Source organism: Protopterus annectens, chromosome 6.part0 (assembly GCF_019279795.1).
Source record: "Protopterus annectens isolate FY-2018-M chromosome 6.part0, PAN1.0, whole genome shotgun sequence".
NCBI lineage: Eukaryota > Metazoa > Chordata > Ceratodontiformes > Protopteridae > Protopterus > Protopterus annectens.
In genome coordinates, this window is record NC_056737.1 from 420,171,941 (window position 1) to 420,199,856 (window position 27,916).

General features: G+C 39.2%; 1 protein-coding gene across 1 annotated transcript in view; it reads left to right on the plus strand.

Moving 5' to 3' along the window:
• Positions 1-27,916, plus strand: part of PACS2 (phosphofurin acidic cluster sorting protein 2) — a 1,734,969-nt gene that overhangs the window by 11,829 nt on the left and 1,695,224 nt on the right. Inside the window, exon 2 of the mRNA XM_044073533.1 lies at positions 9,035-9,122. Within this exon, the coding sequence (XP_043929468.1) occupies positions 9,035-9,122 (88 nt within the window). The remainder of the gene's footprint in view (positions 1-9,034; positions 9,123-27,916) is intronic.

The window sequence follows — 27,916 nt, forward strand, 5'->3', positions numbered from 1 at the left end:
CAGGCATCTACTATAAAAGCCAGAGATTATTTACTTCACCTGGCCCTCTCCCTGGAAATCACCATCAGTGTGCACAAATCTCATCTTCAACCAGTTCAAGTAATAGACTTCATAGGAGGTCACTTGGATGCAGTCAGTTGTCTAGCTGTTCTGCCTCACAACAGAATTCTTACATTGAGGCCACACGTTAGGCAAGTTCTTTCCATTCCAGCACCCCTGGCAAGATTGGTCTTCAGAGCATTATAGTCGGTGGCTGCCACTTTAACTTTGATTCCCACCGCCCACTAACACATGAGAAGTCTCCAATTGATTCTAGTGGTGCAATGTTCCTTTCATCGCTATCTCTTGAGTCAACCCAAAGAATTCTCTCATGTGCTGAAATTCTCTTGTTTGGTGGGCCCACTGAGATTGAGCTAGGTTGTCCTTTTATCCATCCTACCCCTAGTGCCATGTTGTCCATGGATGCCTCTCAGTTGGGGTGAGGGGGGCATTACTTGGGACAGACTGTTCAAGGCACTTGATCAATACAAGAGACCTATCTGCATATCAGTGTACTAGAGATTAGAGTGGTGCTTCTAGAATTGCAGGTCTTTCAGACCTTTCTCCCTTTAGGGACGATTGAAATAGAAATGGACAACATGTCACTAGTCTGGTACATCAACAAATGGGAGAACCAAATCCTACTTTGTCAAGAAGCAGTGAGGGTGTGGTAATGGGTGATCTCTTCCAGCCACTTTCTAGTAGCAGTGCATATACCAGGGAAGTCCAACATTTAAACAGACAGACTGGGCACGACCATCCTCATGGTCTCTTAATCTTTGACAAACATGATCTTTCACAAGTGGGGTCAACCTTGCTGCAACCTATTTGCATCCCCCTTCAACAATAAATGCAGCAGGTTCTCTGCCCATAGACTCCTCAGGGACATTCACGGAGAGAAGCTCTAATCCATGTTTTGCCCTACGGTCTCCTTAATGCTTACCCACCCCTGCCTCTAATCCCCAAATTTCTTCAGAAAGCACTTTGGTTGAGGAGCAGTGTGATCCTCATTGCTCCCTTCTGGCCTTGATAGGTATGGTTTCCCTTCCTTTGGTCTTATTTACTACATCCTCCTTGGACACTGGATCCCAGTCTAGACCTCCTATCTCACCCATTAGGACAAGTTCATTCAGATATTCCAGGCCTCAAGTTGACCACATGGTTTCTCCAGTTTCAATGATGGCTAAACATTCCAGGCTTTCCTCCCCAGTTCATAAAATCATAATCTCTTCCCATAAAGCCTCTACTAGAAAAGTTTACAAGAGTAAATGGAAAAGATTTGCGGTTTGGGCTCTTCAGAAACAATTGGATCCCTTCACTGCTCCAATTCAGGCAGTTCTAGACTTCCTTGCTTCACTTTTCCAGGATGGAGCAAGTTTTCCACTATTGAAGTTCAGTTAGCAGCCATCTCAAACTATCATATCGGAAATAATGCTTCGCCTTTAGCCTCAGCTAAATTGTTTAAAGCATTCCTTAAGGGTACTTTCTTGTTTAGACCTCCAATAAAAGATCCCACACCACCTTCGCACCTCACCATGGTTTTACAAGCCTTAGTACACTCCCCTTTTAAACCATCAGATGATATGGATCTCAAGTTTCTTTCTTGGAAAACTGTGGTTTTGGTAGCTATAACTTTTGCAGGGTGGGTATTGGAACTCCAAGCACCATCTTCCAAACCAACATAATTGATTTTTCACAAAGATAGAGTTAGTTACTTTATGCACAAATCCTTCTTTCTTACCAAAGGTTGCCTCTGAAATCAGTATCATTCAGGGCATCATTTTGACAGTTTTCTTCCATAAATTTGAAAATAAAGGAGAATGCACCCTTCATCATCTTGATGTACTACATAGACAATTGCGTGTCTACCTGGACAGAACCAAGACATTCAGAAAATCTGAACAACTATTTGTTTTCTTTTCTAATATAAGAATGGGAAGACCAGTTTCTAAAACTACTCTGGCTAATTGATAACAGATTGTGTTTCTTATATTTATTCCTCAACAGGTATTGCCTTATCTTAACAGCTGAAGGCACATTCAACCAGGTCAGTGTCTACTTTGGCATCCTTTTGGGCAAGAGCCTCTACTGGTGATATCTGTGCAGCTGTTACTTGGTCCAGTACTCACACCTTTATTGTACATTACAAATTGGACATTATTTTCCAAAATAGAGCTGCTTTTGATTCCGTGGCGCTCCGGAATATCCTTCCATGAGGGCCACCAGAGGTTACTGTAGCTGGGGACTCTGTCCCATTCATTGAGGAACAAATGAAAATGACAACATCAAATAAAAAAGTTAAGTACTCACCATATCATTCCATCTGTGTTGTTCGTTTTCATTCTGCCTCAACATCCCTCCCTCCTTCCCCTATCCTTAACCTTGGGAGAGACCTAATGGAAGCGTGGTTAGGAACCATAGTTCCTGTTTGAGCTCCTGATCTTTTATATATATATATGTATATATATATATATATATATATATATATATATATATATATATATATATATATATATGCCTCAAACTTGATCTGAGGTGTGTACTTTTTTTTTTTCTTGCAAAGCAGTGAAGATTGAAGTCACTAAATAATGACATATGTTTGAGTTTCAACCTTCCCATCCTTCTGAAAATACATGCTAGCACAAATCTTGTTATTCTAGTAACTTTTTAAGTTTATAAGATGAATGTTTAAAATTTGTCCCTACTTTTGAGCCTTTGTTCCTACATTATTTTAGGCTTTGTTCAGATATTTTGTGCAAAGAGGTTTGGAATGTAGCTATGGAAGTTATTTTACATTAGTTGAAACTGCTTTCTAATAAGGTAATGTATTCTAGGCAGTTGGAAAGTGGTGAAGAGGAAAACTAAGTTGTTGCAAAAATATTCAAATGACATTTTACCTATGCAGCAGAAATGTTTATAGCCAGATGACATATGCTGAGCAGGAGTCGGTGAGCCTGGATATTGAAGTTAGATGAAATTTAAACTTAAAAGGAGTATTGAATTATTTGAACTCTGAAAGCGAAAATGGCTGACTTGCTGCAGTTTTCTAAGTTGTTTAGTATTAATAAGGCATATTTGTTTGCCTTTGACTTCTGCAAATAGTTATAGGAAAGTTGTGCATAAATTTGATTTAGTTTGTGAGTTGGTATACAAAGGAACAAGTGATTTAGTAGAATTGTAGGCTAAGTAGTGTTTTGTGGAAGGTAGACCTGTATGTTTATGTTAATACAAAGGTCACAGTTGTTCAAAGTTATGAAAGGCTTTTGTCAAAGCATATAAAAGTGTAAATTGACTTTTCCAATATTGTTGAAGGGTGATTCTTCTCTGTTTTCCCTAGTGGAACACAGATGCTTACAAAGTTGACAGTTGGCTATGGACAGTGCTTGCTGTGCAGAACAAGGATTAGATTTTGATCTGGATGAATACAGTGATTGATTGCCAGTCAAGACTGTGTCATAGCGGGAGTAGTTAAAAGGATCGTTATTGATGAGTTGCAGAGTAAAGACAGCTTGTAGCCCTTTTTTTTTCTGTTTGTTCATTGTTTGTACACTGTTAAATTTTAATTGAGTGGGGCTTTTGAATGTTTGAATCGTATATAGTTATGGACAAATGATGAACATTCAAGGTGTTAGACTGGTCTGGTGTTCTGCAGCTATACATACTGTTTAGAGGCTGCCTTTATAGTACAGTAGTGAGATTTGGTATGTTTATTGTACGTAGTATAATGTTTTTATTTCCATTTTATACTTGCTCCTTGTTTCTGATAAAAATAATGTGTGTGTTTAAATATTTCTACAGCGTTTATGATAGCCCATAGAGTAAGGGATATCTGTGCTAGACAGCCTTAATGAGGACATTTTAGTAGTTTTAAATAAGTTTGATTTATTATCTGTTTAGCTGTGTCGTACCATTTAGATATAAGATTCGATAATATATGGTGAATGCAGTGTAGTAGTACTATGCTTATGCAGACCAGGAGAAGTGATTTCACAGTTAACCTTCATTACAAATGAAGTGTGTGCCCCTTTAGGTGTAGATGTTCCACATACAATTGAAAATGTAATCATTAACACTTTTGGCTAGTTTGACTTTTTTTTTTTTTTTTTTTTTTTTTTTTTAGACTGTTGTGCTGCATATTATGATAAAGTTGTATTGTGTGGATACTCAGCTGATTTGTAGGCAAGAGTGAGGATTTTATCTTGCCGGCATGGTTGCATTAAAGTGCTTGTAGTTAGAGCTGCTTTTTGATCCCAGTTTTATAATCCCACTTTTTTTTTTAAATTTATTCTGTTTTGCTAAAAGTGTATGGTTTTCCTTTTTGCCAGTGTTGCATAGATTGTAATTTTAGGAGTATTATTAAACTGGGGCTGAAGCATTGTTTTAGGAGTGTTTTCTATTGGGAGACAGCAAGATGTATTTATGATTCAGAATTATATAATACAGAAGAATGCTTATGGTTTTGTGGTTTGTATTTCTGATAGAGAGTCACACTGATGTCTCACTCACTAGGTTGAATAAGGAGAAAGTAACAGCTTCCAGGATCCGCCACATAACGCACGCACTCAGGTCCCTCAAAAGCAGGTACAAATACGACTCTATCATTGTACATGTGGGTGTGAATCACCTGAGATGTACTTCCCTGGACTACATGAAACGAGACATGGAGGAGCTCTCGGACTATGTAGCCCAGGCGGGTAAAACCCTAGCCCTGAGCAGCCTCCTACCTTCACCCAGAATGATACCACAGTACAAGCAGAAAATGATTGATTTCAACAACTGGCTAAGTTTCTGGTGTCATTCTAAGGGAATCCAGTATCTGTCTGCCTGGGATGACATGATTGACAGACCTTGATACTTTGCCAGAGATGGCCTGCATCTGTCTCCCCTGGGCTTCCGGATGCTGGCCAAGGCTCTTGCCACCCCTATAGTGCCTTTTTAGGCGGTGTTCCAAAGACAAAATTACCACCATAACAGCTACAAACAAATGCAATCTGAAGGTCATGTTGCTCAACGCTAGAAATCTAAATCTCAAAATGCACTCACACGAAGCAGTCCTTAAAATGGATAGCATCAACATTTGTGTTGTAACAGAGACCTGATTCAAGGCTGCAGAAAGCACCCCTGCACTACCAGGATATAACTCATTCCACACCTGTCGGCCACAGAACTTGGACTGAAGCTCCAAAGACGGTGATGTTTCCATATTCTTAAAGGATGTACACACCTCCAGACAGGTAGCCCAACATAACACATCAGAGATGCTTCAGGTGCAGCTAACATTGGGTACGACAGCGATTCAGGTTGTAGCCTGCTTTAGGTCCCTAACCACGTCCCAAGCCTCACACTCCATATTCCTAAGCACCCTGGAGAATATTAGGTCCAACCTAACACTCTCATACTGGGCGACTTCAACTACCCCCCCCATTAACTGGGAAAACTACTCCTGTACCAGTACACTTGCCCAACGTTTCCTGGAATTCATTAATTCCAATGCCCTGGACCAGCTCATTCTTACTCCCACTAGAGGTAGCAACAGCCTTGTCCTGGCCATTACTAACATGAGCGACCGTTGCTCTACACCATTAGTCAACTCCTCCATGGTTAGATTCGACCACAAACTAATCACCTTGGAAATCCACATCCCTCCCATCCGCCATGCAAAGTTAACCACCATAAAAAACTTCTCCAAAGCTAACTTTGGGCGTCTGAAAACAGAGGTGGCTAACTTCACGACACCCATTCAAATGGAGAATAGTTGCATGACCGCCGAATCATACACCAGTGCAATGTACGAACACGTACACAAATGCATGGATCTCACCATACCCAGTAGAACCAAGACGCTCTCCTCCAAAAAAAAAGGAAGACAATCTGGTGGTCTCCTGCCATAAACTCTACAACAGAAGGAGGAAACTGATGGTGGAATAAGGTGAAGTCCCAAGACAAGAAAGACTCCCTTATCATCCTCAACAAAAAGTTGAGATCCCTCATCAAATCCTCTAAAGATAGGTATGAAAACAGAATTGCAGCAAATAGTAAAGACAACCACAAGGCCTTCTATAGTTATGTAAAGAATCTCCACAGCAATACCCAGATTTTCACAATGGTACCTCCTATACCGAGCTAATAGATATTGCCAATATACTGGCTGACAGTGCCAACTTTACCCCCCCCCCCCCCCCCCAGAGGACCAATCACAATACCAGTAGATTGCCAGGCAGCCAGTATTACTGCTGCACAGGTTAAAACAGCACTGTCCAAGGCCAAGAATACAGCTTCTATGGGACCTGACAATATCCCTGGCTGTGTTCTACATGAACTACAGAGTGAACTGGCACCGCATCTGTGTGCCCTGTACTGAATTGCGCACTGCTACAGTCATCCCTCTCCACAAAGGAGGAGTGATTACAGACAGTGGGAACTATCTCCCCATTAGCCTAATGAGTCTGATATGCAAAGCTGTCGAACGCATCATCGTGGACCTAATAAACAAGGATATCTGGGAAACTGGGAATCTCAAAACTCTGGATCCCACACAGTTTGGTTTTGTGAAGGGTAGATAATGCCTGCTCAACTTGGTCAATTTCTTTGAGTCAGTCACCAGAGCTGTGGATGATGGCAAGGTGGTTCATACAGCCTACCTTTGTCTGGCCAAAGCCTTTGATACCATTCCCCACTCAGGAATCATAGAAAAACTCACTAAGCTAGGCATCAACCACTATATCACTAAGTGGGTTGCAAACTGGCTCCACAGTGCGAAAGTAGCTGACTCCAAGTCAGACTGCCGACCAGTCACGCGTGGAGTCCCACAGGGTTCAGTCATGGGTCCTGTCCTGTTTGGTATCTACTTCTCTGAAGTTCAGGCCAGCACAAAAGGACTCTGGCTGACAAAGTGTGCAGACGATTGCAAGTTGGGAGCTATTATTAACTCCCCATGATGTTGACATCCTACAGAAAGGCCTCACTGAGAACAAAACCTGGTGTCAGAACCATGGCCTTAAGCTCAATGCCAAAAATGTGTCGTCATCCCCTTTGGGAAAAACTCTGTTCTCATGAATTACCACATTGATGGTAGTCCACTGAACACAGAAGGCGTTATAAGAGATCTCGGAACACAGTTTGACAGGAATCTCTTTTTTGTCCACCACATTGCCACTGTGGTCAGAAAGGCCTTCTATGTGGCACATCTCATTACTAAGGGTTTTGCATCCAGGAAGAAAGAGGTCATTGTCTCCCTCCCTCATTAGGCCAATCATCAGGTACAATGTCCCATTTGGCATGTACCTCACTAGGCACCTACAACAACTGGAGAGGCCACAAAAGTACCTCACAAAGAGTATCCTAGGCCTTAAATACTTGTCCTATATGGACAGACTAAAAAAAACTCCAACTATTATCTGTCTCATATCGCCTACTTAGAGGCGATCTCTGCTTGACTTACAAAGCCATGTCTGACCCAGCTCTGTTAGAAATGCTACATCTAAAGAAATCCCAATCCCTCAGCACCACACACTCCAGAGACTTCAGCCTCATTACCACAATCAACAGAACAAGCTGGAGGGACAGGTTCATAACCCACAGACTGCCCATGTTATGGAATGGACTTCCCATACATGTCAAACAGAGCACCTCACTGTCTGTCTTCAAGAGAAATCTTGATGAGTGGATGGGAAATAGAAAATTTACCCCAGGGATCACTCCAATAGCTCTACTTGACAGAGGCACTGGGAACCAACATCGGGTGGCATGATGCCAGGGTAATCCTATGGGCTAGGATTGTAAAGGCTCCAGGGCCATTAGCCTAGTACACATCTATGAACCTGTGATGGGCTATCAAGTGATGATAAACTTTTTTTTTTTATAAACAGTATACAAGTATATTAATTGATTTTCATGGTTTGATTATTGACGTTTACAAAGTTGGTTTTATTGGAGTCACCACATTTTTTGGGGGGGGGTATACATACACACACACACACACATACTATAATGAAGGTTTAAAGTAGTTTGAGATATTACATTAATGGTGTTCCAGAATTTCATAGTAAGTGCAAGTTAGAAACAGGACTGATTTTTTACGTAACAGAACATTTTGGTATATTGCATATTAACTACTGTGACTGCCAGTAGTTTGAATCAAATAAATTAGGTGGTGACTGGGTAGATGAGTGGGAAGTCAGAAAGAATATGGTTGTCTGAGAACAACATCTCAGGTACAGTATTGGCCGCTAGCTGCGTTCCCTGGTTTGGACTACTCTGACAGCAGGTTGCTTTGACCAACAATAGGGCCAGAAAAACAGTCCTCTCCTGTTTACTACTGACTTGTGTAAAACAAATTTGATTATTTTCCATCCTTGTCTCTGTTTGTGGGGGGGAATATTTTACTGAGCAAGTAAATCAACTAAAAAAGGAGAGAGTAGAAAGAAAGTTAGAGTTGGATTATACTGCACCAAGGGAACCATGTCATAATTATGACATACGCACACTGACCTGAATGATTATTTTTTAATACTATCCAACAAGAAGCTGGTGGGAAGAGGGGTGGGTAGCAGCAGGTTGGCCATCAGTGATTGTAGTATGTGTCTGAACAATGCTTCTCAAGTGATGTTCCTATACTGAGACATAACATTTTTTTTCTTATTTCAGTGACAGATTCCAAAGAAAGTTTTCTGAACAGAGCTCTACTTTCCCCCCTCATTCTCCAGTTACATATGGTAAGACGGCATACAAGGCTTGGAAGCCAGAGCATAGAAGTCCTTCTGAACAGAGTCCTTCAAAGATCTTCTCTGTTGCTTGACTACCATGCATATTATTCATGCATGGTTTTATAAATGCTGTAAAAATCAGGAGCCTTTTCCCTTAGGATAGCAAGTGGAAATTGTCTTCAAAAACTGCTTTCCGGTTGCAATATGTAGGATGGTACCCATCAGTAATCATAATGCAGGATATACCAGTACACTTGAAGTCACATATATGTTTTTTTTTTCTCCCCTAGGTTATACTGTCTGGCAACCAACAAGCTCCCCTTTTGGATTTGAGTGTTCTTCTTCCCCAATGCTGGTGAAGTTCCCAGGATGTGTTGTGTGAGCTGTCCAGATGGACTGTCTTTCAGGCAGGCATGAGGGTTGTTTGTGCCCTTTGCTGGCATCAAAGCTTTTGGGGCACTTATGACAGACGTAGCCCCCCATGTGAGCAGAAGGATAAATTATTTGTGTCATTATGGAGGCCCACAGTGCTTTATGCAGGTGCATGCTTCTGTGCACTCAAGATGTTTACTACCTACTGCTATCTTTGTGAGCTGACTGCCCCAAGGTACACCTTTGCATTACCAACTTTCCACCAGAGGTACCTAGCCTTTGTCCACCTCTGCTCCACCCTTACCTTGAGATAGGCACACTCATTCTCCCATGCTAGTTCCAAGCTCCTGAGCCAGCAATCAAATCCAGCCAGTTTGAGACATACTCAGGCCTGTATACCTCTGCACCACCAATGCTTGTGAAGTCATTTACATGTTTTTATGATCATGTTTATTAACTCACTGAAGGACTTGCTACACTCTAGGTTCCAAGCCCTGTATGCTGTCTTCGCTATATATGACTGGAGACTATGACTACCACTAAAGGTATACAAAACTGTTTAGCAGTCAGCCACATTGAGAAGAATTAATTTATTTTATTTGTTGGGTTGGTAACTGGGTAGGTGGAATGATCCTGTAACCATTTTGAGTTCTTTGACTTGCACACAGAGGAAGTAAAGTGCCATTTCAAGTTTTCATTTTGAATATTATTCAGAAACTTTATTCTTCAAGTAGATTATAGACCTGAGGATTACTAATCAATTCCTGGGCATAGCAGAGAAGTCAGGAGCAACGCTGCCTTTCTACCAGCTAGATTCAGGTCAGTCACTAAAGAACATTATCTTTTGTTGGTATCAGTTCTGAGAACCCTGAAGTTAATCAGTCAGTTATTGTTAACCAATGACTTGTTACAGGTGGTAACTGTCTTTTGCTAAGAATCCATTTTAGGTAGTAGACAGCCACACCATTTCAAAGCATTTGTTTTGATTGCAGGATGCCACCTTTGTGGGCTTAACTGTAAGTCTTCTGTGTTAATGGAATGCTGAATTTCACAAAAATATCTAATAAAGTTTTGGGGCAAGGGGTTAAAGCTGGTCTTTCGCTGTTTTGTGAACCTTCTTTAGGGGAAAACTGTATGGACAGCCTTGTTTTATATCAGTAAGTACTTTGGGAATGTTGGAGTTTGGGAAAGGTCTTCCAGACCCTCCATCAGGAGGCTTTAGAAATGTTCAGTTGTTCCAAAAAAAAAAAAAAAAAAATACTCTAAGCAATGACTTAGTTGCTGTGAGTAAATGGTGTTTAAAAAAATTGTTGACTAGATTTGGCAAGTAGGGCACACTCGATAGTCACCACTTTTGAGCTCAGAAAACCACTGACATGTCTATATCCTATTCCTAGTAAAGGAAATTGACAGGAAACCTGTTATAGATCATTCAGAAAGAAAAGTTTCTCAGTTTATTTTATTTTTACCATTTGATAACCAAGGTAATACTTGTCCACAGGGACCCATTTCAGACACTGCCTGGTGTAGACATTAATCAAGAAATACAAAACAAATTGTACAGTGGTTAACTAAAACCAACAACGTGAGCAGAATTTACAGAACAGAAGGTGGAGAAAACTTGTTAAAAATAAAATTTAACGATGTAAAATTATGATAAACGATTAAACTCAATACCGAAGGTAATTTGCATAGTGTAAGTGAGAAGCAATATTAAAATAGGAACAGCTGTATAGGTACTTGTTTGGAGTAAAAGGGATAGTTGCAGAAAATGTCTAACCATAGAAATTAAAACTTTGGCGAAGATGTTGGCTTGGTGGTGTTCTCTTCAGTTATTTAAGATGCTTTTTGTGTGAACTACAGCCTTCATGGACAAAATCCTTTTTTTGGTTTTATGTCTGACAGAGTTAAAGAGTTGCAGTGATTGCTAGGTCAGTATATAAGAAGTGATTAATGTGACAAATGAGCATGTTGGGGAGGGAAGAGTTCAGTAGAGTGAGTTGGTTGGAAAATGAGGGGAAAAAGTGAAGAAGAGAAATATGAATAGTCTGTTAGTGAGTCAAAGCAAAAGTAAAATTGCAAAGTGGAAATGTAGTATAACTGGTTAAGCATAAACACTAGGTGAGTTTAGCAATTTGAAAAGCAGATAAACTTTTCTTTAAGATGCAAGACAAGTTTGGATGCAAAGTTGGATAAAGATGCAGTATTTTAGAGGTATGCAAGGGCATCCTAGCGTATAATTGCCAGTATTGAGATGCCATGGGCAGGTGATAAGTGTATTTGTCATTTTCTAGAAATGTGCTCATGAAAATGTTGCTAGAGACAAGTAGGAATTATTGTTATTGCTTGAGAATGACCATTTGATTCCACTTTCTGTTCTATTCCAGGCTTGCCATAAAAAGGGGTGGAATCTTTATCTTGTAATGTCAGATATTGCTTCCATATTTAAAAGCATGATATTTGGGTCTTGTCTCTTGACTTGCTAGGAAATAAAGTTCAAGGTGTTCATTAGCCATTCCCTGTAGTCTTTCCTTATTTTAGAAAACCTTCCACTTCAGAGTTTTGTGACTTGAAAATAGTGGACGACATTTTGATTTGTAAAGAAGGGAGGTAGCCACAGTATCAAAGTGTCCTTTGAGATATAGCCTTTGATGAAGGAATTACTGTTTTCCTTGATGTTTTCTGTAAAAGGAAGATGGATCTTATGATGAAAGGCGAAATGGTGTAAAAATGTTGTAGTTTATGTACAAATATTAGTTGCAGTACAGATTAAGGTGACATTTCATGCTATTAAAAAGGGATTGTGAATAGTTGGGGAATGTCCAGTTTTGCCAGTAACTCGCACTTTTGTTGTGCCAGTAAGGAAAGGTAAACAAAGCTAGGAAAAGTATGAGTTCAGTATTCCAGTGTATTTTTATACAGGCACATTTGCTTTGTAAACTAAACTCTACTAGTGACTTAATGTTGTACATCATTGGACCGAGACAGCTGGAAAAGCATCCATAACTTTTTGAAGCTGAAAAGAGGAACACTTGAGCAGTTTTCCAAGTTGAGATCCTATATCAACTACTTGGTCCAAGAAATTATTGGCAGCCACTAATCATCAGATGTCATAAGAATGCAGTTATCTAGTTTCCCTGTCATCCTTGTTGACAGTTTATGAATATACTGGGAATCTGTGAAAGGTCATTATTAATTAATTTTCAGTAGTCAGAATTCACAGCAAAACACAAAAATGCTGTGTTTAAAAGGAGGGCTAGATGAATGTAGGCATCCTTCAGATCTTTTGGGACTAGCCATTTTTCCTAACGTAAAAAGTCCAAATAGTTACTGGTAGTAGACAATTTTAAGTGCTCTGTAACGGATTACTGTGTATGACTTCAAAATACAGTACTGTTTCTGGGAGTATCACTTAAAAGGGTGGTGGGGGGGGGCTTTGCCCTCTCCTTAACTCTTGTACCCTTATAAATCTATTTATTAATATATTGAAAGGATGTGGATTAATGAGCACCGATTAAAACCTCATCCTACACACAAAAAGACCCATTAGAGAGATCTCACCAGGCAAGAAAGGGTTAGGGTTTTACTCCTGTTTGTTTTTGGTTCCAGTCAAAACAAAGGACCTCCGTTCCATCTTAATCAAACATCCTAAGCCATTTCATCTTCAAGGAAACTTTGGGGGATGGTCACAGTGCAGTCCAACCTTCTATACTTTTCTGAAGGAGACTAGACCTGCCCTGTGTATTTCATGGATGACTAGTTGCCACATCAAAATAGCCAAGATGTCCTGAAGGTACCTCTTTCATGAGCTGGTTAGTGTCAGTTTGTCCTCACCAAAACACCCAAGGTGTTCAGTAATGTGAGTCTACAAACAGTAAAGGTTTAATCTTACTTAAATAGTCTCCTAGCCGCTCCCATCCTGTGCAGTTGAACTTTTGTTTGGGAACCTGTGACCAGTGTGTTTTATACCTCTTCAGGATCACAGTGGACACACACTGTCAGCTGGAACCAGATCAGCTACTTGCAGTTGTAGGCTGCATTCTGGGCAAAACATGTTGAGCTTTTCTGAACTCGGAGACTTCAGCCTGTCTAGCACTTGATTTTGCATCATATTCATTTGCAGTCTGCCATTGCCCATCTCTGCCTTGGAATCTTGGATGCTGACAATGGTAATCCCTTTGGTATCTTTGACCAGGCATTCCATGAGTGTGTTGCAGTGGTCTCAGACCCAGTCTTGCAGGCATGACCTCTCCACAGACTGCAGATTCCATCTGCATTGGCGGATGCATCTACCCATTTTGGCACGAAGCAGTCCATTCCAAATATTCCTTCTAATAGTGACATTACCCACCTAGGTTGGTGGGGGAGTGCATTGTCATGGTCTAGTTTTCCAGCCTGTCTTCACTCTAGTATTGTACAAAGGTGTTTTAGCCATACATCAGCATTATGGCAGTGGTATGGTAAATAACCAGACAAGGAGGAGCAATCTCCTTTTTGTAGGTGTTGAGAAGCAGTGACAGTTTGGAAATGGCATGTGTTGTCCAGCCAATTTCTGGTAGAAAACCATGTGTCACCTGAAGTCAGCTCATTCAGAGAGACTCAGCCATTGTCTGCTTATGCTGCATGACTGGTCCCCTAGTTTGTTAGTAGCAGTGAAGATCTTTGGTCACAGCAAAGCTTCACGCAGTGACTAGTTTGCCTCCTTAACCTACACCAAATGCATACACTTCCATTCCCTCATGTCTCCACTTGGGAAGTGTCTCAGGAAATGCCCCCTTGGACTACTGTAGACTTCTGCCTCATTTTTTCTGATGGCATACTTCAACTAAAAAAGAAAAAGCAAGCAGGCAAGTTCATAGTCATTCTGATAGCCCCATTTTTGGTAAGTAGGGTTATGCCTCACTTTTTGGGGGGGAAAAAATCTCCATCTGTGCTATTTGAGACTCTTATCCTATCCCTTGAGTAAGTTCAGTCTGGACTTGTATTCTCTAAGAATTCTCTGTCTAACTGCATGGTTTCCTAATTTGTTTTCTATAGCCATTATTCCATTCTTTCAATCCAGGGTAGTACAGTCATTGCACCTTCCCAGAAACCGCATAGTAGAAATAGTTGCAACAACAGGCCTGGTTTTCCATATGGGTTTTGACCCTTTCACAGTGTCTTTTGTGTTGCCAGTTTTTTCAGAAATCATTTACTGTCTCGATATGGTACTCTTCAGTTAAGGTTCATTGTGTTGAGATTTTCAATTCCCATTAGTATGCACGTTCTGGCTTTGGTTTCTTTAAAGAATGGGTTTTATTGGTGCCTTTCTGTTAAGACCACCTAGTAAGGATTACATTCCTCCAGTAGATATCTACCACTTGATAGAAAAGCTGACTTCCCCCTTTGAGACTACATCTAAAATTGAAGTGTTTGTACTAGAATACTTTTACAGCCATCACATCAAATAAAAAGATTTCATTGTTGAAAGCCCAGTCATTGGAACCTTCTTACCTAACATTTCATAAAAGCAGGGTAACCGTACTGCAAATATCCCTCCTTTTATGGTTAACGTAGCTACCAAGGCTAATAGCAACCAGTTTTGCCCCAAATTATAGTAACAGATGAAAATACTTTGTGCATTGTGAACATGTACTTGGGTAACTTATATTTTTAGGTAGCTAGAACTAAATCTAGTAGAAACACATCTCAACTCTTCATTTCTTTATCTAGTAAGAAACGTTGCTTATACATGTCCAGAAAAAAAAATTGGCCAAAAAACCAGTAATATTGTTTACAATACTTCTGTGATAAATTAATTGCTTGGAAGTTCGTACAGGAAAATTAATGAGCTGAGTCTGATTGAGAAAGCTTGATAGCTTGTAGGTATGGCAACAAAAAGGCTCAAGAAAAAATACAGTTAGTCTCTGACTGCTGGCTGTATAAAGTGTACTTTATACTACAGTAGTTGGCACCACCACATTTACTAGTAACGCAACTTTGGACAATATTTGTGTGTCTTGTTCAGCTGTTTGGTCATTGCTGAATACTTTCACAAGACATGATAAGCTGGATCTTTGTTTAGGTCTTCCTTTGGGCTGACTGTGATCTAGGTATGTTTGTGTGAGGTAGGCCGCATATGATGAAGTTCCAAACTAATCATTCAGCTGTTAATGAGGATGGACTACTACTTGCCAGATGCAAAAGCTGTATACTTCCCCCTCCCAAAAAAAAGGACCAAAGGGAAAAAGTTTTTTCAGAGAGCTAAATAAAAAACTTCAGGCTAAGTGAAAAGCTATTATATTAATATACAGAGTAGCTATTGCTGTATCTAGCACCATTGCCAAACCATAGGACCCTTACACATCCTAAACAATTTAAGACGGCTTTCAAAAAGCACTTTAGAAGTCATTGGTCCTGCCACTGCACTCTCCCTCCTTAAACATTCCCTACTTCCCATACCTTAATCTACTTTCGCCCTTAACTCACTCTTCTCACTAGCTCTCTCTAATTTTCCTTGACTACTCTTTCTACTGTCTTCTAAAATCTATTAAACAAATCGCCTCAGAGAAACACTCTATTGTCTTCATGCAACTACATTATGATAAAACTGGGGTTTTGTTACTACTTACCCCAAAAACTATATTGATCTTAATGACATATTTCTTTTTATACATCTTGAAATAGTTATGCTATACTTCTGATTATTGACATTGTATTGCTACTTAATGGCTTGTAGTAATCCTGTAACATTGATGTTTAATGCTAATTTATAATGAAAATTGTATAATATGTTGGAGCTTTTCTCCCTGGGCCTCCGCTGAAAAGTGGCTCTTCAGCTCAGTCGGACAAACCCCGGTCAACAAATGTAAAATAAAAAAAATAAATAATAAAATAAATAGCAAGGAGCTATAATAGCTCTTTGTTAGAATTCATTGAGTGTCATTCATGCTTAAAAAAGGTCTTCAAGCACATATACTCCATCTACATAGTAGCAGTTTACTAAACAATGTCACATACATTTGCTAAATTGTATCTGAGTTGTACTCGTTCTTTCATACAATTCCTAACTCAAATTAGACTGTTTTTTAAGCAGTCGTATCTTGATTGCTGCTACTTAAGTGATTACAAGTACTTTTTTGCGGGGACTGATCGTCACTTCTACTGCAGTGCCAACAATACTACTTCTGCCTGGTTCAGATAGCCCCCACCACAACCTTTTGCTGTGGCTTTTGTATACTTACCATGATGATAGATCTGGATGAGCTGTCCCTCATCATACTTGCCTTCTTTGCTGAATTTTGTTTGTAGCGGTTGACTCACTCTCTGCCTGTAGATCAGATGCAGCCAATTAATATTTTTGTTGTGACTTATGAAGCTTTGCCCAAATAAAGCCCACTTTAAAAAAAAAAAAAAAAAAAACCACAAAATTCCAGTCGACTTTCAGTGCACATCATATTGAATGATGCTTGCCTTTGTGGCTTTCATTGCTTGTAGCAGATCCCATGTTTCCCTCATTGGTTTGATTCTGGAGTCAGTGGGAAAAAGATGACTTGGAGTTCAAAATGAACCAATAGCTGAAGGCTTAGATTCCACACAGTACTGCTGTTGGTCTGTTTGAGCTCCGGAAAGTAGTAGTAGAAGACTGATTACCAAAAGAGGTATATTTCATATTGCTGGACTTTTCACTCCTTAAGTGATTTGCATATCTGTATGAGGTTCAGATGATTTGCTAAATTAAACACACAGCAATACAAGATGTAAAATGAGATTGCTGTGTACTTGTGTGCAACTGCTGTCTGTTGTGTGTGTGAATATGAAATATGCATATTTGACACTGTTTGATTTCTCCAAATGATTTTTATACCGTAATGAGAACTGACCCCATCCTTAACTCAGGGTATGATTAGAATTAATGAAACTAGTATTACTTTAGTCCTTATTTGCCAAAGAGCTCTTCTCAGCACCCACAATGTTCCCAGAATTGCCTCCCCCTGCAGCCAATATGGAGCTGCTTATACTGGTATCATATTTAAACACTGGAAGATTATTTTTATAGTCCTGTTGTTCCCAGTGCTATTAGAACTGTCTTGGGCACCTTTGATCCCACATTGCTGTAGTTACTTTTTGCAAATCCTGGTATTTTATAACTTTGTCTCTCTCTCTCTCAGTTATAGTCACTAGGTGTTGCTGTTTATGATAAATGCTACTTTGTCCTTTTTTTGGGGGGGAGAGGATTACTGTATTGGGTTTTTTGCTTCTATTTTCTTAATTGTTAGGGATGATGGCATGTGATCAGAGGTTCATCATTTTCTGTATTATTTTGAGGTTCGTTTCCTGTTATTGCTTCTTGCATATTAGTGTTTGCACAACCCCAGTGCAACAGTCTTGAAACATTGTTCTACCTTTCAGTATACAGACCCTCAGCCACGAATGTATTGCAGCCAACAGTGAGATGTATAACAGTTACTAGTTCTGTGTTCTAGAATTTATGTTTCTGTTTCTCCCACTTTTTCTGTAGACTTTCTAAACCGCTGTATACTTGGTCATTATGTATATGTGTGTGTACACACGTATGCAGATGTACAATTATATATAAAATTTGAGAAATGGCTGTCACATTTAAGAGTTTATCTGGAAAAAAGCTGTATTGTACTTGTGGATTAAATATTTAAAATTGCCAAAGTCACAGAATATCTGCTATTACGTGTGTCTGTATAACATTGGTGATTGTAAGCGCTTTTTGCTTAAAAATGTTCAGATAGTCTTTTCAGTAACTTACTGTAACCATAAAAGTAGTCAGAAGTTTGATGTTTTTGTTGGAAGGTAATTTAACCCTGAATGAAAAAAAATCTTTCTGGAATGTAGAAAAAGCATATGTCCTTAGTTTTGAAAATGAAGTATTAACCCACTCATAATGGAGTAGGAATTGGCTGTAATGCTAAAAATGATTCATAGAGCAGACCCCTGAAGCTTTGACTACAAGCCAGAGAATTAGTATCTTGGGCTTTGGGGTAGCTGAATAGGAGAGATGAGATTGAGCAGCTGACGCTGCCTCAATCATCCTGGAAGGATGAATGCTGTCCAGCCAGCTCTTGCTTGAAAGAGAAAGGCACGTGAAATTTAGAATATTGTCAGGGACATGCGTATGGCATTGCCAACCCATGTTTGTGTATTAGTCTTCATAGGGTATGTACGAGAATGGGTTCCGATCATAAAACTAAACACATTAAACTCCAACACAAAAAACATACACTAAATAAGGTGAACGAGCAAAACAATGAAACAACCAAGAAATTAAAAAAAAAAAAAACACTATGTGGGGGACAGGCCCACCACAACTCCCATGTAGGGACTGTCCCCCTCCCCCCCACCCCATGGTAATTATATATCCCAACTCTGAGATCATACCACAGTGGGGAAAGTGCAAAAAAACTCCTTCTCCAGTCTGACACAATGTCGAACAACTGGTAAAAAAGCTGTTAGACAAATTTGTGGATCACCTTATTTAGGTCGTTTTCTTTGTCTGTATTTAGGGCATTCGTTGTTATGAATGGAACCTGTATGAGAATATGCATACCCACAGAGGAGGGCATTACATGCCCTTGCATTTGTGAGGGTGTACATCAGCTACTAAAAAGAGTAAAGGTCAAAACTAACAAAACCTTGATAGCTGCCTGTATGATTGCCTCTTAATTGCATCCATGTACTGAGGAATGAAATGAGCAATGGGGGGATTAAAATAAGCCATTGGAAAAAAATGCTGAAAACGGTCAATGACAGGAGATATTTTAACATGGAGCGTTTTACTGTATTTGCTCTGAATTTTCAGAATTGTCATGCAGTGGCCATACAATACAGAGGCATGACTACTGCAACTGTAATTCCAGTGACCTGGATATGTTTACCGAGTTAGGGAGCTGGAGGAGCCAGCCAGGGGATGGGAGTCTGTGAAAACCTCGGGGGGGGGTGCAGTTTGGCCCCCAGTATAGAAGCTACTTGAACAACAGGTGGCACAGCAAGCTGCAGAAAGCAGACAAGAATGGTCAAGCTGTGGTCTGCCTAGCATCACTCAGCATTGTAGCTGAATTTGGTGTATGGGTAAGTACAGACATCCCACTGGAGTAGTATTGCAGGCAGATGCACCTGTAATGGACCAAGTGAAGTATTTAGAAGGATACACAATCTCCTAACCCCGCTCCGTCCTGATATGGTATTGCCATGATCACCAACTTTCACTGCCCTCTCCCACTTTCCTTGGACACTGGAGAAAGGGAGGATCAAATGGATTATTTGGGTATGATGGGTCATGGGAGACAATTGGAGCAACATTTCCAAGGGAGGTGATTTTACACAGCAGTGCAAGTAGATTCAGCAAGGAAAGAACTGCATAGTTACACTGCTGTGAATCATGAGGTGAGACATTATAGGGTTTAATTGTGAACAAAGCATTAAAAAATAGTTAAGTCTGCAGTGGTCAACACTTCTTCACAACCTTTGGAGATGATCATTTTTCTCTGACAGACACTCAAAAGCCCTAACAACACACAAAAAAACTAAACTAAAAGTGGTCAAAATAGACAACATTGGTGCCTTATTTATCCCCTACCTGTTTGCTGGCACATTTATAACCATTTTATACTGCTGCCTTCAGGCGTTTAGCTGATGCCTCCATCTTGTATGGTTATTTATTTACATTTGTTAACGGAGTAGAACACTGTCCAAGTGAAACTGTTTCAGCTTCAGTCTGAGAAAAAAAAAACAAGTGTAGTAATTATGAAAACATGCATAGCTAGGAATTGTTTCAAAAAGACAGCAGGTATAACATAGTATACGTGATTATAAATGAGATAATGCAGTGTGGTCCTTTTTTTCTGTCAAATTAAACTCAGTTTGTCTCACTGGTTTTAATCATTTACCATATAAATGGTAGGTGGCACTGAATTTGAAAGTTTTTTTTAAAATCCAAGCCAAAGAGTAAAAAGAACACACAGACAAACCATTCGGTAAAAACTGCAAGAAAAACGCATCCAAGCTAGAATTTTCACTGTATGATACCGTAAATGCAAATGACCCCTTAAGGACATCAAGTGTTTCAGCTGCATGCCTTTTGAATGTCCATGTGCTTTACCTTTTAATTCTTTATGGTTATATTCAGGCCAGTAAAGCCAAAACCCACAAGCTGTGGAAATGCATGTTCCGACCTTTTTATTGACATCAGTCAGCACACAGCTCCTGGGATTTGGCTTTATTGCAGTTATCTACTGTAGCAATTACTTAATCACAATAATGTGATAAACCTGTAAGCCCATGCAAATTCAATGGCAATAATGCTGCTCAAAGGGGTTAGCTGGACAACTGACACAAATGCTGTGTGCCTTTTCTTTGTAGGTTTCTGTACTACATTTTTCTGCTCTTCACATCTGTCTCCCCAACAGGCGAAACATACCTGAGAGGTCTTACTTAATGATGGTATGCAGCTTATTGATACCTCACACCAGGCTTCATGCCACTGGTACAGTAGGGTCTGCCAATGCATGGTCACAGCATGCCAACCTTTTTTTCCTTGCATGACTATCCAGAGTTTGCTGTTCTTATGTGGTGCATAGATCCTTCAAACCACAAGTCTGGCAACCTCTATTATCTGTTATGGTGACCGCTGATGCAGCTACCCTTAAGTTGTGTGTGCATGTGTGTGTGTTGGGGGGGTGGCATCAGTGAGTCCATGGTGCAATAGACTGGAAAGGATGCACTTTTAACTGGGCTTCAGACTTTCCTCATTTCCTTTGAAGAAGTATGTTAAGACAGCAAGACTCCACAAGGCCAAAATGATTTTTATAGACTCATTTCAGTCAAATCAGACACGATTCCTAGTTTACTTAAAAATGTATTATTTTTCAAACATTTTTATTAAATCCTCACATTTTAATCAGTGGCCTGGGTGTAGATACATTAATGGAAAATAAAACAAACCACAGGAGCATGTTTTGTTATTTTCATGCAGAGTTCATATGTTTTCTTCTAAACAATTTGCATTCAAATTGTTTAATTCTTGCCTTCCCTTGAACCTCATTCCTCCTCCAGAACATCGTGTGCTATTCTCACAAATCTATTTATTTTGCTTCTTTTTTCTAATTATCTCACCTCCAGTTCTTTTATCTTATTTATAATATTCAGTACTGAAGTTATATTTGGTTTAGATATTTTTTTCCATTTTCTAGTAATTGCTTTGTTTGGCAGCCAGTAGCATTACACTTAGTAAGGCTTTACTATGTCTAGGCAATTCAGATCCTGTATTAGCAGCTAAAAAGTATAATTTCTTGGATGCTTCCTCAACATGTATGTAAAATCATGCTGTGGGGGATTTTTTAAAAATCTGCCAATTTGTTATAATCCCCAAAAATGTCCCTGTTTACCTCTCTCTCCCATCATGCCTCCAACATTTGTTATCTACCTAAGAAAAAAAATCTGTGAAATCTGCTTGGAGTATAAAAATATCTTTGCAAACACTTCATTACAAAAATCTTAAAACTTCTGAACTTGGTTGCATGCTTGGGTGCTGTACAGATGTCTTCCTATTGATGTCCACTATTCCCACTGCCACAGTGGCATTCCAGGTTATCTGCCAAGGCCATTACTGAACTACCAGCTTTCAATAGCTCAGAATCCTCTCCCTTTCTCTTCTTGTGACAGCTGATTGGTTGAACATATCTTGAGAGGGAAGCCTTCAGCTGTTACTGGAAGTGAGTGTTCAGTCTTTTTCTGCCATACAACTAAGAAAGACCGCGGACTCTTCACAAGATCCAGTGCTGATTTTTCTGGATTACTGCTCAGATAAGCCCCATTCGGGGACCTCCTTCCTTTTGTTTTATTATTCAACATATTTTTCTCTTTCTATTTTTATTTTAAAAAATGTGTATTTATATTTTAATATTTGTCAGTGTTTACAGTAATTCATGTAGGAATTTCTAAATGTAAAGCTGTTTATGTGGCTTCTGTCTTTGACAAATGTTTGTTTTTACTGTTTCTGAGGAAATTCAGCATTTCTGTCAGAAGTGCAGTGTCTGTGCTGTTTGTTAGAGGTCTGTATTTACTGTTGTTAATCTGCTTTATTTTCATCTTTTGGCAGGAAAATATTGCATGACTTGGATTTTTCAGCATTTATACATTATTTACTATATGTATGACTCTTCTCTGTGTGTTTTTAACATTGGACCACTATTGTGGAGATTTTACTCTCTCTCTTACAAGAAAATATAGTTTATTACATGGCAGTTTAATGTGGTTAAAGTGTGTGGAGCTAATTTTTAATACTGGCTTGGCACATTAGTTGCTTTGGTGTTTGGACTTTGTGTACTGGAAATTCTTTAACATCTATCAGTTGAAAAAGAATTGTGAGCACATTTCAAACTGTTTTTTTGTGATACTGGTACAGTTTATCAGAGTTTAGTTGCATGAGGACATACTTATTACTTGAAACTTTAATTGCTTATTGTGATGCATTATTATACTGACTAGTGTTCTGTCCCCTGACTTTGATGGATCCTAACTCTGGTACCGCCCCATCAAATCTGGTCATTTCTAAAAAGAAAAAGCAAAATAAAAATATGCCTCAGCCTATAGTTAGGAATTCTGTCAAGGCCACTGCTTGGCTCGCAGACCACTTACCTTTTGTACATCTCTCCCTAGTGTAGCTTTCCCAGCTGTTATGGAATGGGGAATAGACACATCCTCTAGGGCTGTTCCAGTACCTGGCACAGATATGGGAGATCCAAAACCCTTTAAGTGCAGGAGTAGTCCAGGGTATGAGACCCTTTGCCAGACATAATACTCTGTTCTCTAATATTTTATCTAGTAGCGAAGTTCTCAAGAAAAAGGAAGAAAAGCTTCATCATGAAGCTGATAATCAGATTATACCAGTTTGTAAGGTGGATTCCTTGGCTAAATGTGCTCTGCAGACAGCTAAGTTTGGTGGATGTTCTCCCGTATTAGTTGGGCTAGAGACCTTTCTGTTTCAGAGAATGAGGCGGAATCTGATGAGGACAAGGTTGATTTCCTAGTTGACACCGAGTCAAGTCAGTCTGATTCTTTAGAAGGTAACCTGAGCTTAAGTCCAAACAAGTGTTCACTTGTCCTCAGATGATTGCTTGATTTGTTGATGTTTTTGCTTGGGAGAACTGCTCCAGATCTAGGCAGGGTGTATGACCTTCTAGAGGATGAGATGCTCAATTCTGTGGTGATCCCTTCTCCTTATGGCCTTGGAAGATGCTCAGAAAGCTGCATGCAGGACACCGGACATCTTTTCCAGCACTCCCTAAAAAGACACTGAAAAATTACTGGGTCTTCTCAGATTTGACTGTTCTCATTTGACTGTTGACCCAGCTGTGGTCTCCCCTTCTGCCTTCTCAAGTATTACTTTGTCTTATACAACACCTCTTGATAAAGAGGGAAAATGATTAGATCTTCAGGGCCAAAGGATGTCTCTTTCTAGTAATCTAGCCCTTAGAATGTTAACTTATCAAGGCTAAATGTGAACATTTATTTTACAGTGTGTGAACAGTTTGAATGGTTTTGCTGCATCCTTACCTGCTTCTATGAATGAAGTTGTTTCTGATTTGACTCTGATTTGACTCTGTTAGAGGCAAGCGGTGGTAAGAACTTAATTTGAATGTTTGCCACTTGGCAATAAATGCTATGTTTGGAGATCTTTGCAAAGGGCCTCCCCCTTTCTTTGAGGATTTCTGACCTTCTGCCCACATGTATGCTAACCCTAACCTGCCACTAACCCTACACATTAAGGTACTAAACATCCTTTCCCTAACAGTATAACTTTTCAGACAAATTGTCTGTTTTTTTAAAATGTTTTAAATTTTCCTTTTAAATAATAACTGATCAGAAAAGGAAGTAGATTTCCTTTTTCGATCATTTTAATCAATGAAATTTCAATGAAATGAAAGTTTTTTGTTAGATTAAATGTGTCTGTTGGGGATGTGTGTGTGATGTTTTCTAATACACTTCACAACACACAGAGATATATAGGAGTGTATGACACATGGTCTAATACTACATCAGATCTTAAAACATTGAGTAAAAGTGTTTGAAACGTATGTTTTTAACACCTTTATTGAATTATCTCTTGTGACATAGGCAAATTTACATTTATATAAAAGTAATCAAAATGTATAAACAAGTTCATATTAGCAAACATTATACATCACTTATACTGCTATGAAAAATTATTCAATTTATGCTCTTTTTTCTTTAAACAACCAACATCTTTATTAAATCATCACTTACAATGTAGGAAAGCATTTATATAAATGAAAACAAAGCACAGCGACACAATTCTAGTTGCAAGCATTTTACATCACAAACCATACTGACACACTCCAAGTTGCCAACATTATACATCACTTATAATCTACCCAGTCATTTTCAGTCAAACGTTACATAGCTCATTTGAGTCCTGCCTTCTTTTAAACCTGATTCCTCTCCTGTATGTATTGATCCCACAATTCCCATTATTTCCTTTGTAGTTTGCTCCTGTCCTTTTCTAAAGATCTCAGTTCCAGTTGTTTTTCTCAGTTACTATATTCACTACTTCCAATATCTTGGTTTAGATTTTGATTTCCATTTTCTAATAATTGCTTTTTTGGCAGCCACCATAATATTGGAGAAAACACACACACACAAAATAAACATTAGCAAGGAGTGTTCAAAAAATAATTACATAAACCAGCTCTGAGATCGCACTACAGTGGGGAAGGACAAATTCCCTACTGTTCTGTGGTCTCGCACAGAAAAAAAAGCTGTCAGTGTGTGATCTTCTAATTTTTGATCAGCTGCACCAGCTTTTTTCCCCCTTGTGATTGGTTTAATACTCAGTCACCTAAGTGACACTCCAACATTATTTTTGGTGGAAGTGAACTGTTTCTGATTGTAAGGTCAAACTTATTTTTTGATATTAAAAGTGGTATGTAATATCTCGCTTTTTTTTTCCTGTTACTAACAGTTAGTTTTAGAACATGGTTTCCCAGTTTGGTGATAACTCCCCCAGTGGTACATTGTAGGCATAGACATATTAATGTGGAACCAGACTGGACATCACCTCAAAGGTCACAGCAGTTCTCCCAGGTTACATATGAGGAGAATATAAAGACAGGTGTTTAACATTTAAGTCACTGTTGCATCCGCCTAAGCTATGTGGTTATAGCCTTGCCTAGCATATGACTATTGGCTAGCTTTCAAAGCTTTAGGGTACCTTCCATGCACCCCAACTGCCATTGGCTCAAGAACCATATAAGAGGCAGTTTGTGCAAAGTGTTCTTCATGCTGAAGTGCTTTACTACTTCAGGCTTCATGGATCTGTCTGTTGGCTAGCAAGTCTTTCAACTCCTTTTCTGGAGAAAACCTTCCACTGTATCATTTTTTATCTGAAAAATTTTATTTTTTGTGAATTTTATTACTTTATGATAGGAAATGCTTTTTTGTGGGACTGTCATGTTGCTGAGGGGATATTTTACTTGTGCTATTGCTTGTCTGACAAAACTGTGTAAAAATCTGTTTTTTGTTGACATAATCTACCTATTTGCTTAGAGTAGGTGTGTATGTGGGGGGCAGGATTTGATGCTTTTGGAGACGCATACAAACTTTTTACCCCAGAAACTTAATGATTCTGTCAGAAGGTTTACTGACTCAGGATCTGTTACCCACTTTTGGGGAGTCCTTCCTGGCTTGGACATGGAGCAGTTGTCTGTCTCTGTGGTTCTTGCATCCCCCATTTACAAGACAAAATTGTTAAGCAGTTTTTGGGTGTTCAGCCGACTCTATCACAGCTTCTGCTGCTGATGGGTTATTGCTTTGGCTAAATCTGGATCCTCAAACCATCCGTCTTTTGCTACTAACCCCGCTGGTTTAGCTCGTTGGAAGCCAGTAAAGGCTGGGAGATTGGCACGTCCTCAGCAACTGTTGGGTTGCCCTCGCTGGTCAAGGAAGAACCAGTTTTTTTCAGGCTGAAGCGAAGGAGCAGGTGAAAGTTTACTGTTTAAGCTGGGGTATGGTGCCTGATTCCCATGATAGTGCTATGGTACCCAATTCCCATGATAGTGCTTGATCCTTTTATCAGTCAGTCATCTTTGAATGAGTCTCCAAGGAAGAAAAATCAGAAACATAAACTTGTTTTTTCTTGTTTCTTTACCTATGGACAGGGAAGATTTGCTAAGGTATTTTTCTGTGCTTTTAATGTCAAATCCTTGTGCACCATTACATTCCAATAGAAAAAGAAGTTGATTTCCCACACAATTTGCCAATAATTTCCAGTCAAATGGGCAGGGGAAAAAAGTGTGATTCTTCAACTGATACTGCTCAAGGTGAAGATTCTAATTCTGAAGAAAGTTTCTTCAGATTTCCCTCCAGATAAATCATATTTTACTGACGCTGTTTAATAAAATGACAATTATTTTGGTGGGAACATAATACTTGTGCTGGGACATAGGGATTTCATTATGATTTGTCACGACTAGCATTTCCTCAACCTGCTGCTTTTCCTCCTGTATTGTCTGCCTTTGTGGATTTATTCTTAATAGGATGCATTATGCCTAAAAAAAAAAAAAAGATTGATAGTTTATATAAAGTACCTCAGAGGCACAAATTCTTGTTCTCTAACACAAGTGATATCTTTGTCTTCCACTGATAAACATATTGAGCCCAATTCCAAAAGACCTGCTGTCAGTGTAAGTCACTTACTAAGGTGTACATCTGTGCTGATTTCAAAACACTTGTTCTCTGTTTAAGTGACTTATGCTCAGAGTAAGTCACTTACTATGAGAGAAAAGTCTCTGAGTAATGAGAGTAAGTCTTGTGAGTAAGAGTAAGTGACTTACTCTGCTAGCAAGTCTTTTCAAATGTGACCCATTGTGAATGTTAACACTTCCTTCTGACAAAGTTGGATAGGTTTTGACAGATTTGGTAGAGAGTTTATTCTTTTGCTGCCTTAACTTTTAGAATTTTGAACTGCCATGATGATGTTAAAATTTTACTGGCTTCTTCTAAGAAAATGAGAAAGCTAACTGTTAATCTTCCTACTTCTGAGGTAACAACATCTTAAATTAGACCAGGAAACCAAATGCAAAGTACTCTTATTTTGCTGATGTTGTTTCCAGGTTTAGTTATGAGAACGTTTGTCTAGTTACATTTTCAAAACCTACCAGAAGATATTAACACTGAGATTTTGAATTCTCTCCTGGACAAAGGTGTATTGTGTGGGCCCTCTGCTGTTGAGGTACTTTAAAAAGATTGATGAGAGAGGAGAATTGATTCAAGGGGTCACTCATTTTTGTTTTCAGTCCTCCTTTTCAAAGTTGAGTAGAAACATTCCTTTCTTTTCAGGATTGTTTCTAGGAAATAGAGTAACCAGTCTCAGTGAAGTTCTAACCAGCAACATTTCAAAAAGTAGGGCAGTATGGCTCTAAGACAAAAAATGAGTCTCCCAGAACCAACGACATTGCCTTTTCTTTCTCTCCCCCTTTCTACCCTGACAGTCTTTTAAATGTTATCCTCAGTCTAAGCTTCCATTTTCCACAGTGGCATGATATTATCTCAGATTTATTCAAAAGTGGTAGACACGGCAAAGTGAATCCCTTCCCCCTTTTCATGGGTTTCCTCCTCAACCTGCAAACCAGGCATCCATTTCCTCCTATTTTAGAGGGAATATTGGCTCAAGGATGATTTAACTTGTGCCCTCAACTCAGATGGCTTTTTCTGGTACCAAAGAAGGAAAAAACTTGGCACAGTCCTTGGATCTCTTTTTTTCACAACCTTTT